A 19,558-nucleotide genomic window follows, 5' to 3' on the forward strand; every position below is an offset into this window, starting at 1 on the left:
AATTTTTTCATGTAGAAAAAGACATAGGCATAGCAATTTCAATAGTGGTAAGCAGTTAATGTACATGTTTATAGATCTTTTTTACCAAAGGAAGGAGCGAGAGCATCTCTGAAAGGGATTTCAGACACGCGCACATACTCTCTCATCCTCTCATACTCTCATGCTCACGGGGAACAGAGTATTTCGAATTTCCATTCATGAGCTACTATTTTTGCAGTTTTTTATATTTTTGCTGCCAGTAATTTATGTATAAACAAGCATCTCACAGCCGCACCAAATGTATAGATATGGACCTTTCTGTTGATTGCATCGCCAGCAAATAGATGGCTGCATACAATACATATGATAACTTTGTTGGGACACAATGAGGAGTGCATCTTAAATTACTTAAGTAAAAAATACATTTTCTTTTAGGAGAAACTTATATATTCAAACATGTTTATACATGTGTAGTTCTTTCTTTCACACATGGGAATTAATCTCCAGGTAAAACATCAGGATTGCTTCATCTGGCCAAGTATAGCTTAGCTTTATCGTATTATTTACATATTATTCACGATCTATGTAAAGATTGCAGTTCAACTGGTTGTAATAGATTTCTTTTTGCCATCGAATCTAACCCACTGAGCATACTATGATGAATAGTCATACAAATTATAATGTACTGTGGCATTTAGAAGTAACAACAAATTTAGACGACATATTCTAAAAAGACATAGGATAGACATAAACGTAAACCTCACAAGCATGTGTTTATGGAACTTATGGAAAGTTTTTCCAATTTTCTTAATCACATTATGTTCAGACATTCAGGCCACATCTGTTTTTATGTTTTTGGCAGGTAATGAAAGGCTGGGCTGTGATGGTATTGGAAGTATTTAATAATGTTTTGCTTGGCTGTGTGTAAGATAAACCATACAGCTAGTACTATTTTACTGTAATTGTAAATGCTTTCCAGGACATACTTGAAAAAGAGAGAACTCTCAATGTATTCTTCCTGGCAAAATATCTGGAATTAAACCTAGAGCACACCGTGAATATTAATAAAGCCCGGCGTATAACAGAAGTTTGATTAAGGTTCCCTGAAAAAGGTGCTTTGCCTTAGAACATGGCCATATATATACTGGATGTATATTTAGTTTTAAATGTTTAATACAATTAAAAAAAAATTAGCTTTGAGCAGAATTTTTTTTTCAACTGTAAAAGTTGAGTTTTATTTCATTATGTTGCAATAGTTTTATTTTTATCTGCAGACCTGTGGGTCGTTATTACAGGCAATGGTGGTATTTTGGATGACCGTTCCTGCTCATAACGCGTAACACTGAGCTGATTCACTATTAAAATGCTAAATATGTCTGTTCTTCCATACACTTTCATTCAGTCAGTGTCTCCATATGGATGAATAAGACTTATCAATTACAATAGAAGATAGTATGATATGGACTCATAGACTGAACAAAGATAAGAGAGTCAGAAAGCATACACATGGCAAACAGTAGTTTTCTAAAACATATTATGTTTAAAAACTGAAAACAAGACAATATACTGTATAATACTAGTAGTTAAAACAAAATGATGGGATGCCCTTTAAGGACTCTTCTTCTCATGAACAAACATAACTTGATAGTGCTTCATTTTACTCACCATTTCTGCAAAGGCATTGTCCCACAGTATTGTAGCCTTTGCATTGTTATCTTGATTGCCATGGACTATCACCACTATAGGCAACGATAATGCCTAAATGAATGGGAAGACAATGTCACGGCTGGTCAATGATAACATCTCCAGGGCACAGAGAAAACAAGTAACATCAAAAGTTAACACAACTAAATTCATTTATCAAAAATTAAAATATATGGATGGTTAGTGGAAAATGCGTACAATGTATAGTAATTAGTGTAACTGGAGGATATATGATAAGAAAAATAGATATAGCCGTGTTAAGCCCAAGAGAACATTGCATCTTTAGCTGAACTTGTTAGTTTTTATTGGACCTACATAGAAAAGGTCTCTTCTTTTGATGGAAATTAATTTTCATGTTTTTTGTTGTTTTCTTCAACTGTCTTTCTCATTTAGAGTACCCAGACAAATGATATATTTTTTTTCGGGGCAAGTAGGAATTTTTAAAAAAAACTCTTTAATAGATGTAAGACATTGTTTTTATGAATACAATTTTAAGAAGGTGGGATTTATATAAAAAATATATATTTAGTAATTTGCCCTGATTTGGAAACCAACCTATATCACTATATGATATTCATTTATTTTAAGTTTGTTTATTTATTTTTATTTTTTTAATTAACCCATGCCTAACCATAACCCTGTCTAATAAATTCTCCACTAACCACCCACCACACTAATTACACAATATAAACTATATATATATATATATATATATATATATATATATATATATATATATATATAAAAGGTGATAATTGTTTGCTTATGCCTACCCAGAATCCTTTGTGGTTGTGGCAGTACCATGAGATTTCTGAGGGAAAAACAAGCCTTCTGGCTTGTCTGGTGTCTGTAGTTAAGTGTTTAATAATGCTTCTGCTACCCCCTATATATATATATATCTGTGCTTGTGATTGGAACTTGCTTGATATATTTATGTATTTTGAGTATTGTAGGATTCTCAGAGTTGCTTTGTTCTGGGTATGCAATTTGTGAATTGGCATTATGAAAGTTATAATGTAGATTGAGAGAACCCTAAAATCTCTGGTCGATGAACAAAAAATGATAACATCAAAATAAACTGATCACAGCTCTGACTGATATCCCAGAGATAACAAAGGTGAAAGTAATCTAGACTGTAAAAAATGCATATACATTTAAGATCCACTAAAAAAATCTTGTTTTTAAGCATCACATCAAATTACAAATAACTAAACTAGAATGGGCTTAAGTATTTACATTAAAATAAAGAAAGGTAAACTCCATTTGTTAACATTTCCGATGGCTCTTTCTTCTCTGGCACTAATACAGCAATATCAATGCTTTTATGGTTCTTTTACATTTAAACGGGAAGTCTCATGGGGAAAAAATCCAAAAATCTAAAGCACAATGCTGTATACAGTAATGTAGGTGAGCACTGATAAAATATTATATGATATTTTGGTAGGTTTCCCGTGTTCAAACACCACACTGAGCACTTTATGACAATGCTAATAATGTTTGTTTCTCCATAGACTTTCAGAGTGTCCAACTGAATAAGAGTGAGGCGCTGAATTGTTTACTACAGGTAATATGATAAGTAGTCGGGGTTGTTTGTCTAGCTGACTAAGCTGTAGTTTAAACTGCCTAAAGACATTATGCAAAAACTGGAAGAAAACAGCACAATATTTATGAATATATACATTTAAATGTTATTAGTAATAATAATACAAATTGCCGACAGTTCCTATTTAAAGTTAATTTTATGTTGTCTGTTGTGTTTAAAGCCATACTGGCAAATCAAATGTAATGCTTTATACTAGACATAGTTATGCAAAATGGATGTCAAACACAAAGTGCATGTAGAACAAGTTCTTACCTGGAGGTGGAATGGCATTTCAGAAGAATTCAAGTTGATTTCAACTATGAATAGGATAGCACATTTTTCTTCTGTAACTGACTCTGACCCTTTCCTCTCACATCGCTTTATCTTCTTCAGTAACTGAATATGAAGATACATAGGATAAGGTTAAGTGGGTCCGAGACAGATGTGAATGACCAGACAGTGAGGAGAATGCGAATGGCTGAACAGAACCGTGAAATGTAAGAGAGGACTACAGAGAAAACTTTAGGCTTTACATCAGGGAAAGAATATAGTCGCAAAGGAGCGAGTCGGTATTGAGAGGTGTAACAGGGAACCCCTGCACGTTCCATGAAAGTATCCAGTGTTAGATCTAAAAAGCTGTCTTGAAAAAGAAGTATTTGTATAAAGATGGTGCTCAATTACATGTGGTTATATTATAGAGGAGGTAAACGACTGGTGATAATTTTGCACAGTCACTGATATGATAAGAAACACATTACATGTTATTGGACTAACATTCTATTTTGTGGATAAGCTTTCAAGAGTCAACCTCGCTTTATCAAGTCAAAAGTAATACTAACCACAAAACATCTAGGGAAGAGAATGATTCTGATTAGTTTGGAAAAGCTGCAGATTTCTTATTTCCGAACCAGCTGGTTGTATATATATATATATATATATATATATATATATATATATATATATATACAATTATCATTGTCTTTATTTTTGAAGATGTCTTGCTGCCAGTATTGAAGCTTTACAACATTCTTTTGATCTTATCCCCTGATTTGGTCCTGTCCATAGAACGTATGCTTCCTACCCACCCACACCCAGCATCTCTTACATTTATACTACAGTACATATAAAAGGTAAAAGGCCAGCTGCGTCTATGCCTATTGGTGTCGTCATTCTTCTTACCATGTTTTTAAAAACTGCTCCACAAGTCCTGGTGGCCGGTGTGAGTTCTAGTGAAGATCTTCCGTTCTCAATGTCCCCTGAACCTTCACTGAAAGCAGAAAGAAACCCGAAGGGTGATAAATAAAACACACAAACTAGGTCCTTTATTTCGGAAGACAACTTTCTCATATTGGAACACAATGAACTTGCCTTACCCCTATGGGGGAACACATTTTTAAATTTTATTAGTGAAGTATACTGTAGTTTGTTGCTATAGTAATTATCACAGTAAGATGCTGGAATGGTTGAATTGTGAATATCCTCTAGAAGGATTAATTTTGTTCACAGGTCATACCTTGCCCAAGAGAAGAACATGTATGTGAAAACAAGGTGAGAGAGAAATTGAAATTAGTAATAGTAGATGAAGTAAGAAAGGCACATTCGGGAAGTATAGAAATGCATATGTACAGTAGAACTATATCTTTATCTATATCTTTATAGTCTTCAAGCATACATATGTTAACATCTTCAACAATTGTATGTACCAACCTTTCCCCTGGTTTAGGCAACATTTGGCAGGGAAGCATTTAAAAAGAAAAAAAGATATATGAACATAAAGAAAAGCAATCTGCTCAAAAAGAAGAGGACTGCTTGAACATATATAATAAATATTTAGCCATAAAGGAGATGCGTTAAATACCTTTCTTCTTATTTCATGCACAGCTAATTTTAATTGTAGAAACTGGATACATGTGGTGTTTTGAAAAACATGCAATATTAAAAATGTGAATATGCTGATTTGTTTTCTTTTTATTCTGCTGGACTGGCTATTTTCAGGATTTTACAGGCACATTTAAGGCCTGTAAATAAGAAGATTGTAAGCTTGTTGGAACAGGGCTCTCCTGTTGTTTCTGTAAGTCAAATTACTATGTTATATACTACTTGTTATGTCCTGTCTACCCATTGTACGGATTATGATGGTGCTATAAAAATCAATAAATGATATAATGATAACGAGGGAGGGGGGAAATAGGAGAGCATCTGCTGATACCTGCCTGAGAGAACTCTAGCCTATTTGAGTTTTACTTACTTAAATGACTCGCTTGGAGATATTTGGGATAGTTCCTGTGCTTTTTTTTCAGTGATGATATATGCCTTCACAACAGGCATTTTGGTAATGCCATTTAATATCCGGAATCCCAGCAAGAGGTTCACACTGGCTTGAAACTTTGTCTGGGTCTTCAATACTTGAGGGGGTTGTTTGTCAACCAGCAAAGAGCTAAAGACAGAAATGTATATATTAGTGCGACACACTTGGTTGTAAAATAGTATCTTTTATACACAATTCTATACATATGTAACAAGGATACAGTCAAGTGATACTGCCCTTAGTTACAATGTTTTCTTAATATGTATCAACTATCTGCACAATTTCAATGGAAAAAAGATTAAAACAGTATATTAATAGTTTTTATTTAAAAATATCAAGGAAACAAAAACTACCTTTTAACAAGATCACCTATTGATCTATTTATTTGTTCTAAAAGGTCAGGAGGTGCTTGCTCTCCTATCAAGCCAAAGTCCTTGACCATCTGGTCGAACTCAAGGTACATACTGTAAAGAACTTCAAACCTGTAAAGAGACAAGACGTGACGTTAATAAACAAAAATATCCTATTATCAGTGGACCTACTATATTTGGAATCTAAGTGACTGATGGGGGCACTTTAGCCAAATTATTTTCTAAATTGTCAAATAAAGTAAATACTAGAGGAGGCAACAGTAACACAGGCTACCTGGAATCCCAATGACCAGTTTTTACAATGAACATCTGCAATCTATCAGCACACAAATAATGCATTGTCCCTAGAAAGAGAATATGTTTAAAAATCCACCAATAAACAAACAATGAAACAATACAAAATATATGAATCTGGCAAACCTCAGGGACTCTCTCAAATCCAGATAAAACACATTTCTTCAGAAAAAAAGTTCATAGCAACGCAATTAGGACTCAATGTGCCCAGAAAAAATATTTTTTTAAAAATTGTGCAATATGTATGTTTAACATACAGTATCTCACAAAAGTGAGTACACCCCTCACATTTTTGGAAATATTTTATTATATCTTTTCATGTGACAACACTGAAGAAATGACATTCTGCTACAATGTAAAGTAGTGAGTGTAAATTTCCTGTTCCCTTAAAAATAACTCAACACACAGCCATTAATCTCTTAACCTTGGCAACAAAAGTGAGTACACCCCTAAGTGGAAATGTCCAAATTGGGCCCAATTAGCCATTTTCCCTCCCCAGTGTCACGTGACTCATTAGTGTTAAAAGGTCTGAGGTGTGAATGAGGAGCAGGTGTGTTAAATTTGGTGTTATCGCTCTCACACTCTCTCATACTGGTCACTGGAAGTTCAACATGGCGCCTCATGGCAAAGAACTCTCTGAGGATCTGAAAAAAAGAATTGTTGCTCTACATAAAGATGGCCTAGGCTATAAGAAGATTACCAAGACCCTGAAACTGAGCTGCAGCAAGGTGGGCAAGACCATACAGCGGTTTCACATGACAGGTTTCACTCAGAACAGGCCTCGCCATGGTCGACCAAAGAAGTTGAGTGCACGTGCTCAGCGTCATATCCAGAGGTTGTCTTTGGGAAATAGAAGTATTAGTGCTGCCAGCATTGCTGCAGAGGTTGAAGGGGTGGGGGGTCAGCCTGTCAGTGCTTAGAGCATACGCTGCACACTGCATCAAATTAGTCTGCATACCCCAGGTTGTCAATGTTTGAAAAATATGTACATGTGGGGATTATTTCTATTTCTAATATTCTGTTTTTCTCGTAAAAGCTGTTCTCTCGGGATTGACTCCACCTCATTTTAAAATCTGGTCCAATTCAAAGGGGGAATATCTTTTCTCCGTAATTTTTTTCCTCTTTATATTCTTGTTGAACTGCAGTTCCGCCTTAGATGAGGAAACGGGGGTTTTGGTATTCCCTTGAGGATCTGAAATTGAAGAAGTATGCTATCTAATGGTTACATTGAATAAGAAAGTTGATTACATTCACAAGAATCCGGCTCATTTTTCATTTTAAGGAAGTTCCGTTTGTAGCTACAGGGATTGTGAATATAATTGTGTTTAATTTTTTTTTTGTTTACTTTAAAAGCGTTGTATGTATTTTCTTCTCTTTTTAATATGTGTATTGACTTAATTGTGTTGATGTTATAAAAACTACTTACTTTAGATTGTCTTCTAGTAATTTATTAAACTGATATCTATTTTAAACATACATATTGCACTATTTTTGTTTTAAGCCTACATTGAGTCTGCTATCTGAATTTGCTTCTGAAGTTATTTGTTTTCTCTGGTTTGAGAAAGTCCCTTCGTGTAATCTGGGAGTATAGTTTTCTTATTTCTTTTTTGGTCATTTTTATTATATTCTTTTTCTAGGAACAATGCATTATTTGGTTGTGTGGTCATAGATTGAGGATGTTCATTGTAAAAACGTAAGCATAGGCTTGAAATAAATTGAAGGGCAATTTCTACATTTTAAAATAAATAAAACTACTGGTTATAAAGGATGTATACCGATTTAGTCGATTCGTACAAATCTCCAAAAAGGAGGCCAGATCCCCCACAAAATGGAGTTTGCAGATGATATTACTGGAAGCTCCACCATTTTGAGCTATGAAAACCTTGTTTCTATGACGTCCTGGAGAATGCTATAAATCGAGAAAGGCTACTCAAGGATGAAGGTTAATGGAGAAGGACTTCAAAGCACTTAAGTGCTTAAGTATCCCTTTTGTTTTGTATTATCAAATGCTTTGTGTATGTTATATGTCTTATAACCTGTAACAGTAACCTAATTCAATATTAATATACATTTTTTCTATACACTTGTCTTTGTGCTTTATTCATCACACATTCCCTAACCTTGTAAGAGGGTCACAATTTCTTACAGGCTGGTCATTGGGTTTCCAAGTAGCCTGTGTTATTGTTGCCCCCTCCAGTATATACCTGCTTGGCAATTTAGAAAATAATCAACTTTTTTTGGTGCCTGAAGATATCCCTAGAAAGAGAGCATGGCATTACAGTTTGGCAAACCATTTGGCAAACCAAGTTGTCATTTCCTGTTTTATGTACAGTGTATCAGCTTTTTTGCAGTCCCGCCATATATGGATCAAAGTTCCCTGTGTGTTGTTGCATAGCCCATATTCACTATAAGTTATGTGGTAAAATGTGTTAATGTGAAAGGGAAGCAAGTAGGAGCGATGTAGTAATTTGAAGAATGTCAGTGGAAAGGATTTACAAATCAAATGTCAGTGGAAAGGATTTACCCAGATCATTTTCCAATTTCCCCATTGAGGAAGTCAATGAAGTTGTACAGCTCCTGTATATGAGCTAGAAATAATCTAATCTAGAAATAATTCTTGATTTATGGTAATGCTCAATAAATTCTTCCAAAATAGAATGTGAAGCTGTACGACAGGCAGTCTCCCTGGTACAAAATATGGACTCAGATCACCCTCTTGGATCATCAAGCCCCACAGTTTCCCGTTGCACAATGGCCTAGTTAGTTGGGAGATCTTTGCTCTTCCTATCTGGCCTATTTATACTATGGAGGATGTGCTGGCTATTTAAAGACTTTATAATGGTCTGACCCAGAATAAACAAAAGGGATTTAGGTTTTTAACTTGAGACCTCTCAAATATATATCATCCCAAGTATATACACCCAAAAAATATTCTAGAAAATTAGAAGGTAAGCTTCTAGGTATCCCAATCCAGCTTGCTTCAGATCCCCTTTAAGGGAATTTTTGGTTATTCTAGGTCTTTTAGCTTGCCAAACAAAAGTCACCAGTAACTTACTCAGATTATTGAGAACATTCTCCGATACTCATAATTGGATGGTTAAGAAAAGGTATCTGGAATCTTCGGAACAATAAGTCTCCTCCGCTTATCTAACTGGCTGCTCAGTTCATTAATCAATATTAATATTAATTAATTTGGGCATGATGTAAATCAAACGTTAATTTGATGCCCAGGTAATCTATCTATTCGCCCAATTAATATGATATTTTGTCTCAAGAAATTGTAATTAGGCAACCAAGAGAAAGGGAGATATTACCTGTGTCTTAGGCAAGTTCAGCCTTTGAGTAAATACTAAATTTGGCGACAATATCGAGCATGGTGGGAATCAACAACAATGGTAAGGTCAATGTAAGCAGAATATCATCTGAATATAATAATATTTTATATATCAGTGCCTTAATCCTAATGCCCCTTACATGAGTGCCTTATCAATGCTGCCCGTGGTTCAATTGTTAGGGCATACAACAACGGCTCCAAGGGGTAGCCTTGTCTTGTGCAGCTATTAATTTAAGAAGAAATATCCTGAGTTGAAATAAAGGCTAGTTACCTTTGCTTGAGTTGTAGCATAAAGAGCCATTGAGCGATTCTTAAAAAATCCTGGTAGGCCAAAGGCCTGACAAAAAAAATCCCAATTTACACTGTCAAAAGCACTTTCGACATCAAGATCCTGGAGGACTGCAAGGCTAGTTGTTTGTTGTATCTCAGAGATCAAGTTGAATACCTTATGACTATTATCTTCTCCCCACCTGCCCAGAATTAAGCCAGTTTGATCAGGGTGAATCCATTCTGACCGTGATAATTTTAATCTCTCAGCAAGAATCTGAGAATAGTTTAATATCCAAATCGATAAGAGAAAAGGTCTGTAATTTGTCACATAATTACTGTGCTTTCCTGCTTTAGGTATTGCACAGATAAGGTGATGAAGCATTCCAGACGAAAAACAATTATTGTTACCTATCCCATTATACACCATTGTGTATAACATAAAAGCAGGATATCATATTATAACACCGCATACTAATTAAATGTCCTTCCCAGCTCCCCGAACTTCTTTAAGTACTACTACAAGCAGCCAGCATTGGCCACAGACAAGGCAGCTTGTATTAGTGCTTGTACAGGTTTTAATTATATATTGGTAACTAAGTTTCAGATGGATACAAATGGACAACACCCATTAATTTTTTTTGTTAGATGTGGTATGAATATGGTGTATTTGGATTAATAAAACCCCAATAACAAGGTTGATTACTTACACCTTTAAATATAAGTATTTCTTCAAAATGATATTACTACACAAGGGTATGTTAGTGTAATAAAACCACTGTTTCCCATTGTGAGCACTTGAGAGGGGTTAACAGGAAGTTGCAGCACTATAATATTAACCATTGAAGCGCCTGTGTACAGGAGTGTAACTTAAATCCACGGGGCCAAGGTGCGAAAATTCCCCCGGGCACCCAACTTCAACAGCTAGTCTGAGCCATCATTGCTCCCACACAACTGGTCTGTGCCTTTTTTGCCCCTTGCCCCCTCTTCCAACATACAACATAAGTAAACACACAAATTACACACACTTACTCATACTCACTAACACACACTTCATCCATGCTCACACACACAAAGGCACACATCCATGCTCACGCACATACAAGTTCACATCAATGCTCACACACACGTTCACATTCCTGATCACACACAGAAGTACACATCCATGCTTACGCATATATATATATCTATATATCTATATATATATATATATCTATATCTATATCTATATATATATATATATATATATATATATATATATATACAAACACATATACATACATCCCACCTCACTTTATGCTTTGGAGATTATTATAGCCCCTCTTCTTGGACAAAACAGACGTGTATGTTATCCCTTTTCAGCATATCATATAAATAGACTCTCTTTTGTGGAGTATTTCATACCTGAGAGTTAATTGTAACTACCAGACTTGTCAGGTTCTTGTATGAACCTAGCAGTTCCGGGCCCCAATTGATAGGCCATTCGTGGCAATAACCTGAAAAAAATCAACAGTAACCAAATACATGCTTTCCCCACCTTTCTTGTAGAGGAAGCAAATTTTCATCAAAAGGAGCTCCATTTCCAGCCAGCTGCTGTTGTCTCTTCCAGGTGTTTAGTTTCTTAATTGCTTGTTTCTGTGCACTCAAAAGCACATCAAATGCATCCTTAACCAACATAATCCATTGCTGAAATGGAAAAATGATATGAAATACAACACAACTGAAACAAATATCAAGAACAGTGTCCAACATTTTAATATGAACAGCCATATTCAAAAGCTTAGGTGGAAGGCTGGGAGCTACTAAACCAAATATATAATTAGAATGCATTAGAAACAGCTTTGAGATACCACATGTCACTCTCAACCACAGGCTTGCTTTACAGAGGTTAAGGTTTTAGAGATGTGGTTTCCTGCTTCCATATGTAGTGGTCATGCACACATTTGCATGGTTTTGGAATACGTGCTTTGTATGGTTATAACAATCTTTGGTAAGCCAATTAAGTTGAGTCCGGGGTATTCTTGTTCTCAATACCCCATGGTGACTCAGACCCATCTTCTACAACCCTGTATTATTAGTAAAGAACACTGATATAACAAAAGGGACCAAACTGGGTTTTCTAGGCCAGAGTTGATGTGTTTTTCAGCTCCATATATGTTTGTCTACTGTGTGTTCATGCTGGGCTGAAGGCTACCAGCACGGGGCTCAGATGACTACGATAACACCTATACAGCAATCATAAATGCTTACTACTAAAGGCTTCCTGACTGTAAAAAATGGAAACCCTAGTAATTACATTGCCAGTGGGTTAGTCTTATCTCTAGCAGGACCCAACGGAATGTTATTCCATTTACCACTAGAAGAGTCAGTCAGCTAAATAAAAAGTAAATGTCGATGTCTTTAGCATTGTGGCACCCTACAATTGGCACAGTTATTCAAGTACAACATAAGTGTCGGATTATGCAAGCCTTGGACACTTATGGCGTCTTTCCTTCAAATAAAATATAAGATATATGGTGTTTTTCAATGTAAGGTAGTAATAAAAAGCAGGCCTACCATTTGTAGTTTTGGCAAATCATGCATCTGTTTGAGGAAGCTCATATTTTCTTTTGTGAGCTTAAGTTGCTGCTGAACAATCGTGGCCTTCTTTATTTTATGCTGCAACATCATAATGCGGAAATTGAACTGCATTTCCTCTTGTTTCTGGCAGAAGGTCATCCTTAATCGTGGAAACTTGAAACAAAAATATTGTAATACCAGAGAATTATAAGCTTTGCTAAACTCTGTTTAGAATAACTTTTAAACATTGTTACTAGATATTTGTTTACATGTTTTGGTTGATTATCATGGGATATTCACTGATTCAAAAATGTGTTATATGTATGTGCTTTAGATATTTCATGCATACACCAACATACAGAGGCTTGCACTGGTTTAGATCAGAGGGTCTACCTACGGCCCTCAAAGGGAGGCGTGGATCCGTAATGCGAGTCTCTTAAAATCTACACGGTTTCATATAAGGGAGGCTTAAAGAAGATCATAGAATCTATGGTTGGCAAATATGAAATGGCTAATATAGTTTGGTTTCTAGATTGTACTACTAGTGTTGCTACCTAGGAATCATAGGTAAAAGGCGACGGTACAATAGTGCAGAGGTGATATTTTATCTCTGTTTTGAACGTTACAAGCATGGCATGTTTATTGAATCTTGATGGTATTGTCTGTCTGTAAAATAAAAGCACTCATGTTTAACTTTTCAATAATATACACTCCCTTTAATACCTGTCTGCTTTTCCCAACATTTCTCTTTCTCTATTAAATGCCACAAAACAGGATTAGTATTTATACCAACCCCACCCTCCCATGCTCTCTCACACCATTTAATCCTTTTGCCAAACACTGGCTTCTTTGAATGTCATTTTATTTGTGATCGTATTTCCTTCTTACCATCCGTTACATAACCCTCTTACAGACACCATTTTTGCTAAGTAACTTTGTTTCTTGTAGTCTTGTTTAAATTATTTTCACAGCTTTGCTCTCATTCTTAGATGCTCTGAAGAGAGCTGGTAAGCAATCGGTATACATGACTAGACATATCCTGCAAGGTTTTTCTGCATTTTCCTGATTTTTGGTGATTGCCGATCTTCTTAATCTTCTTTCTCTATCCTATGCACAGATTATCTTGTACATTTTTCCTCTTTGGAAACTAGCCCAGTTTAGCCTAACAAAAGCTAAATTCAGGTGTCACAACCATGAAAGTAGTTCATATTTTACATAGACAAACATATATATAATATATATATATATATATATATATATATATATATCATACTGAGGACAGGTATACACTTGCAATATTTTTTTTTAAATGTCACCCTTCCTGTACTATAAATTTGGCACAACACATGACGGAACTGCAACCTGTGATAGTAGTATTAAAACATTTTCATAGATATTTGTGTATATTAACATACTTAAACATCAAACAAAAAGATTTAAAATTGCAGCTTCATTTTATGTGTGGCCAACCTTCTTAAATCCTATAGTATGTTTAATTGTGTATGCTGTCTCACACTGCTGCAGAGCGAGCCAGAATGATATGATGTCATATCTTGGCGGGTTCTTAGACAGCGGCAGGCAGAGGGAATAAGAAACAGTGTTAAGTGCAACTGATAACATAATGTGGTTGGGCACACTTCTCAAAAGATGTCAGTATGGTATCAGCTTTGATCCAGTTATGAGACTTACTGCCGTAGACCTGACCCAAGATATTGTCTCCAGCCAACAATTGGATTACCGTACCGTCTCCTCTGCTGAACATTTTTGTGCATAGAACTCGGATAAGACAATATCTTGGTGCTCCGGCTTAATATACACTCCAAACATAATATAAAAGCCTTTGCAGACCTCCGCAGTGTAAATGAGCCGGTTTTACGAGACATATCTGTCCTACCTATATGGCCATTAAGAGCTGTGGTGCACAGGTCTAACAGGGTGATTGGTCCCTAGTAAAACAACCCATCGAGTACCGACACCCTGAACCTGTTGATCTAGGACAAAGCAAGAGTATGCCACTGGCAGTGCCAAAATATAATAAGCAGACATATCTCATCTTCATCTATTAGGTTCCTTACCTGCTTTAAGACCTCCGTCCTTTCACCTTCCAATATAGTTTTGAACAGTTCCACTATTTGCATTGTCATTTGTGGGGTTATAGACTACGTAAAAAAATAAGCCAGAGAGACATTGTCAACAAAACGAAAGCAAGAAACACAATCTCTAAATGGCACAGATCAACTCGGGATAGGTCAGAGTATAAGCAATTATTATATGGAAATGGCTTTGTCACAGCTTTTTGCATATCTACATTGATTTAACATAGTGCCTATAGCTTGTGCCAACCCAGGTGAGGACTTTTGCCACTGGCCAAATCTCCCTCTTCTAATCAGCTTTATGTACTAATTACATTAATGTCAAGTTACAAGATGTTGCTTTCCACTATTGAAATCTATTAAAGTGATATAGGTCGGTTTTGCTTGTGTTCAGTTGTAGGCCAAAGTACACACAAGTACACAATGATGATGCAATATTTGCTAGTGAGATTTGCATATTTATACAATGAATAAATGATAGCTTTTAACTGCAGGCTAGATGGAATGAAAATAAAATGTAGCAGCAAGGTTAATGTTAACCCTATGTATACTTTTTCAGCAGTTGTCATAGCTGAAATTGAGAATGCTATGCCTACCTGCATAGATTCTTATACTTAAATATCTGTCATTTCCCCTAAAATTATATTTTGCCAATAAACTAATGTAATTCTGTTTACAGATTTCATAATAGAGACATAACAGAAACTAATTTCTATCCCATGAGAACAATGTCTTAACTTGCTGTTCAAAGAACATGCAAGATTATTCCTCTTCATTGAGTTACCCAACTCTTTATCTCTCCCCTTCTCATCTCTCCCTTCCTCATCATCTCTCCTATTGCTCCACTCTCTCTCTTCCTCTCTCCCCTTTCTCTTTATCCTCACCTTTCTCCTCTTTCTCTTTACCTCACCATATTTTTTACCGTTACCTTTCTGTTCATTTCCCTTCTTCTTTCTCTTTGTCCCTTTTTCTCCTACATCTCCCCTCTCTCTCGCATCTCTCCTCCTTTTCTTTGATCCCCCCTCTTCCTCAGCAACCAATAGCCAGCATGCATTGCTAGGAAGCAGTGATAAAAGAGTTCTGTACGAACAAACTTTATGCTCCCTTGATTTTGGCCCCCTTAGAAAGAGATCCACGATCTCACCAACTGACCCTGCTCCTCCAGTGGGGTTCAGTCCAGTACACCTCTGGAGAGGGTTAACATGGTCTGCTTGCTTGCACCTACAGAGAGAAGACAGCCTCCCCAGCCATCGCCACTGGCAGTCGCACATCCCTAAGGCCGGCCCTGGCTGCAGGTCCCTCTTCATTTTCATGATGCCTCTTGGGGAGATTCTGCACTGCTATTTTCAGTGCAGGAGATGTGTTCAGCTGACCATCGCAAGATGTGCTCAGCTGACCATCGCAAGATGTGCTCAGCTGACCATCGCAAAATGTGCTCAGCTGACCATCGCAAGATGTGTTCAGCTGACCATCGCAAGATGTGTTCAGCTGATCATCGCAAGATGTGTTCAGCTGATCATCGCGAGGGTGGGTCAATCAATGGGAAGACTTGGCAAATCACTGAGGAGGTGGGGAGCTGCAGCTTCTACCTAAGGTGCATTGATTTTTTTTTTATTCTGTAATTTAATATGCATTTAAATTCGGTTTGAGAGTGAATTAGACTGTGTGATAGTCTGTGTGTGTTAGTGCTTGGGTTAGTTATGGGTGGGGCCAGAAGCACATTTGGCCCCCTGGGCCAGAATGTGTCAGCCTCCCCTAGGTGCAAGAGTCTATGAGTCAATTTATATACGCATAAAACATGCAACACAAGATGTCAGTATGCAGTACTGCTCAGTTCACAACCTAGTGGTGTTACTCAAGAAAGCTCCAAAGTCTGAATGGAATCCTCTTAATATGAAAAATGGGATGTGATTAGAGATGCGGCTAGGGGATAGGGCTGTACCAATAGTTTTGCGTAACTTTGACAAATTTGCATAACAATCTGTTTGGATAACCAAGTAATCTATTTGGAAGAACAATATAAATTTAAATATTCCTTTCAAGTGTGTATAATGGTATACATACTCCAGAATCAAAATGTATTGTCCTGAAATGTGGCTCTTGAAGATGCCATATACGTAAAATCAAAAGATAATCCTAGCTCCTGGCTTGTACCATATATTAATGATTTTTTTTTTCTGGAATTAAAAAATACATTATGCAAACACTAGCAAGTTTACTACCTTGAGCTTTTCTGCTAATGGAAGAACCAAGCAAGCATCATTTGTGCAAATCGTGGAGATCCTCTCAAGTTCCTCCACCAGTTTCTGTATTAATGAGTTTGCCATTTCCGTGGAGAATGTATCCATCCCATTGATAAATTCCCTGTAATAGGAAAAACGATAAAAACAAACTAAATTATCACACAGGATAATATCCATAAGTGTACCTTAGAGTATTTGGCACCAAGGGTGGATCCTGTATGTGGCACCCCCCCACGTACACAAATTATTAATTTAAATAAATAACATTTACTGAACAGATATGGTACAGGGTAATTCCCACCACTATACGCTGAGCCAGACATTGACGGTACTGCAGCATAACCCCTGTTACTATATACTAAGCCAGACATTGATGTGGTAGGCCTCTGCCCCTAAAACAGCCTGCCTGTGCTACCGCTGCCCCTTTAGCAGCCTAACTGTGCCACCCCTGCCCCTTTAGCAGCCTGCCTGTGCCACCCCTGCCCCTAAAACAGTCTGCATATGCCACCACTGCCCCGAAACAGCCTGTCTGGGCCAAGTCTGCCCCTGAAACAGCCTGCCTGGGCCAAGACTGCCCCTGAAACAGCCAGTATGTGCCACCTCTGCCCCCAAATCAACCTGCCTGTACTTTAGTTACTCTACTGTCCCTAAGATATAGATTGTGAACAGGCGCTAATACTGTAATACTGCAAAGTAAACATGCAGTCTACAACCTGCAAAGAAAAACTTACTTAAATGAGAAGCGCCCCTATCGCCCCTCTCCTGGTCTAGTTTTCATGGCACTGTTGGCTGCTTGAAAGAATCAGGAAAGCACTCACATTAACGTCAATGGTAGCACTTTCTGCATATGCGCCCAGGGTTTCATTAGGGTCAGCGTTGGAGCTGGTGGGCAGTGGGTATTGAGCAGACTTGTGCAAATGCACCAAAAATTATCTGGACACACAGAATAACAGGATAAACAGATCCGCTGGCTACCAGGCACAAGTCTCCTCACTTGTCCGAAAACACAGAAACAGTAATAAGAAACAACCAGAACAGGCTTTGTTGATGATATAGGAGACCAAGACAGGCGTCTTTATATATAAAATCTAACTAACCTTGTGTTGGCAACGAAAAAAGGACCTATATTCTTAGGATGAAACGCATTAGGGTGCTAATCTGACCACCGTGCTGCAATAAAAGTTATGTTTTATATATGAAGACGCCAACCTTTGTCTCCTAAATCACTGAAACATCTGTTCTACTTGTTTCTAAAAGTGCCATTTGTTTTCGGACAATACATTTTGTTTCCTGACCTCTGCTTCTTGGTTTTCTCCTTCTTCTCCCAGCTCTGTTGCAGACATACTACACCAGGCCAGAAAAATGCAGACAGATCTGCAGAGACACAGAAGCATTTCTACACTTCTCTTACCCGCGGATTCGTCTGCATTATTCAGAGAACAAGAATGGAGCGAATGAGAAGCGTGTACACGGGGAAGGTACAAATCTGAATGCATAAGTCTAAGTCATTAAAATGCATATGTTGGCTTAAGTGTCATAAAATTGCTCGTTAGCTGGTAGTGATATTCAGGTTTGTAGCTATGTCAGAAAAACTTATATGCACAGACCCATCTTTCCTGTTTTGAACAGAAACTGAAAACCTTTAAAATTTTCTCCATATTCACACAGTGGTTCTTAATAGACCACACAACTTTGCCGACCCAGCACTGGAGCTTATTTTGGTAGGCAATATATTCTGTGACCAAATCTTTGGTACAGAAAATGGCAAAGGGGCACCATGGATATTTAAGGACCACTCAGCTATCATATGCAATAAGTATGCTACAACTCAGAGTTTGTGATTAGCAGTGCAGCATTTGTCCAAGTGCTGCATTTGCAGATATTTTGGAAATCTTTGGAGACCTTCTGCAGAGCTATTTATGTATCCAGTTTTTAGTGAAATGTCTCTCTTCTCTACCACAGGTGAGAATATCTTTGTGTGATTCTGCTTGAAAACAAATGCAATTCCTCGATTAGAATTCTTGATTAGATTAGAAAATATTTAAACTTTTTGGAGTTAGCCTGGTGTTAGGTATTGTATATTGCCAGTTAGTGAGTGGAGTGTTATGTGCGTATACAAATCATGTAATCGTCATATTCAGTGAATCATCTTCACTTGCGGTATGCCAGTTCTGCTGACATCGTGGGAAACTCCTACAGTTTAAAGACCCTGCTCTTGTGACCCAGAGGATTCGGGTGCTTCGCCCCGAGTGTTCCCAAGTATGCTCGCCGACTCAGCACAGATGCAGATGCAGAACTCTGCAGATGTGGAAAGAAGTTAGAAGGAGAAGAAAGTAACATCTAAGAACTATAAGCAGGCTCAAAAATGAGTAAGATGAGGGCAAATATAGAGATACAGTAAGCTTGGGGAGGCAAAATGCATTATTAAAGCACGGAAGCAAACACAGAGGAGAACATTGCTAGTTTAATAGAAAGAGTGATATAACTTTTTTAGACATATAAGATATCTTTTGAAAGGAGAAACAATAAACAAGGGTAATTAGATTAAACCCTTAAAGACAGAGCTATTTTTTAAAATTTATGTACCCTTTGTAACAATAGCTGTTTTAAGAGCTGTAAATTTCATGTTTCTTATTTACTGTACCTACACAAATTTTATATCGGGGATTTTTTGGGACAAGAAGGGGTTTTTTTAGATCATACCATCTAATTTCCTATAAAAACACTTTTTCTGACTTTTATTTGAAAAATCTTTTAGTCATCTACAAAAGCTAATGAAAAACCTGCTTAATAGATTCTTATATTTGTCCTGAGTTTAGAAATA

The 19,558-nt window shown here is 36.9% G+C and overlaps 1 protein-coding gene across 1 annotated transcript in view; it reads right to left on the bottom strand.

The window, feature by feature from the left end:
- The window catches only part of STAT6 (signal transducer and activator of transcription 6), a 56,508-nt gene that overhangs the window by 11,044 nt on the left and 25,906 nt on the right, over positions 1–19,558 (bottom strand). The window contains exons 3-11 of the mRNA XM_053456037.1: positions 16,714–16,855; positions 14,474–14,557; positions 12,396–12,572; positions 11,377–11,525; positions 5,927–6,055; positions 5,514–5,702; positions 4,445–4,532; positions 3,539–3,661; positions 1,645–1,737 (exon numbers count right to left, since the gene is read on the bottom strand). Of these exons, the coding sequence (XP_053312012.1) occupies positions 1,645–1,737; positions 3,539–3,661; positions 4,445–4,532; positions 5,514–5,702; positions 5,927–6,055; positions 11,377–11,525; positions 12,396–12,572; positions 14,474–14,557; positions 16,714–16,855 (1,174 nt within the window). The remainder of the gene's footprint in view (positions 1–1,644; positions 1,738–3,538; positions 3,662–4,444; positions 4,533–5,513; positions 5,703–5,926; positions 6,056–11,376; positions 11,526–12,395; positions 12,573–14,473; positions 14,558–16,713; positions 16,856–19,558) is intronic.

Source organism: Spea bombifrons, chromosome 2 (assembly GCF_027358695.1).
Source record: "Spea bombifrons isolate aSpeBom1 chromosome 2, aSpeBom1.2.pri, whole genome shotgun sequence".
NCBI classification, from domain to species: Eukaryota; Metazoa; Chordata; class Amphibia; order Anura; family Pelobatidae; genus Spea; species Spea bombifrons.